Below are 1,013 nucleotides of genomic sequence, written 5' to 3'. Positions count from 1 at the left end.
TCAGTTGTTGGTGGCTCTGATGTCAGAGCACCCAGCCTCCATGATCCCAGCCTTCGACCAGAGGAATGGCATACGGTACGCACACACGCACACGCACACACAAACATGCACACACAAACACACACTCACTCACAATTGCTGAGGACACAAACGCCACAGGGAGAGGGACACAGCCAAACAGGATATGTAGACCCACCTTGGGTAACTTTCCCAAAATTCCCAGGTTTTCCAGAAATCCTGTTTGGAATATTCCTGGAATATCCCTCAACCGGGATTTCTGGAAAACCTGATAGATTGTATTTGTAGGGTGGCTGACTGTCTGTGTTGCTGTGTTCCAGGGTAATCTGTAAACTCCTAGCTTCTCAGACTGAGAGCATCAGAGTCCAGGCTCTCAAAGTCCTGGGATACTTCCTCAAACACCTCGGACACAAGTGAGTACCTGGATGGATGGATGGATGGGTGTGTGTGTGTGTGTGTGTGTGTGTGTGTGTGTGTGTGTGCGTACGGAGCATGAGCCATTGACTAATACCATGCTGGCTCCTACATTTAAATAACCTTAAAGGTTTTAGTGAAGTTAGATTATGGACAGTCATGAAGGAGCTACCATGCATGTGGGTTGTCTCCTGCTAGCAATGTTAAGGACAGTCATGAAGGAGCTCAGTGTATAGGCTCAGGGAGTGTGTATGTGTGTGTGTGTGTGTGTGTGTGTGTGTGTGTGTGTGTGTGTGTGTGTGTGTGTGTGTGTGTGTGTGTGTGTGTGTGTGTGTGTGTGTGTGTGTGTGTGTGTGTTTGTGCATGTGTGTTGAGTTAATGTGATCCTGGCAGAATAATCGTTGTGACAGAGCGTGCTTCCTGTGAGACAAAGCCCTGATCAGGAGTAAAGCATTCTGGGAGGGTTATTCATCACTTCTGACGTCCACGCCGGATAGCACGATATCAGCGCACAGTCCTGCACCTGTGTGTGAGAGAGAGAGGGAACGAGAGAGATCGTCCTGTTCATGAGCAAGGGGTTG

The 1,013-nt window shown here is 48.8% G+C and overlaps 1 protein-coding gene across 1 annotated transcript in view; it reads left to right on the top strand.

Annotated features, from left to right (window-relative positions):
* Nucleotides 1-7: 7 nt before the first annotated feature.
* Nucleotides 8-1,013, top strand: part of LOC311115735 (neurobeachin-like) — a gene marked incomplete at both ends in the record, with an annotated part of 55,656 nt that continues 54,650 nt past the window's right edge. Inside the window, 2 exons of the mRNA XM_084190884.1 lie at nt 8-75; nt 339-431. Coding sequence (XP_084047010.1) covers nt 8-75; nt 339-431 — 161 coding nt within the window. The remainder of the gene's footprint in view (nt 76-338; nt 432-1,013) is intronic.

The sequence above is a fragment of the Coregonus lavaretus genome (genome assembly GCF_964263955.1).
Source record: "Coregonus lavaretus genome assembly, contig: HAP1_SCAFFOLD_3958, whole genome shotgun sequence".
Classification (NCBI taxonomy): Eukaryota; Metazoa; Chordata; class Actinopteri; order Salmoniformes; family Salmonidae; genus Coregonus; species Coregonus lavaretus.
This window is presented reverse-complemented; position numbering and strand designations above follow the sequence as displayed.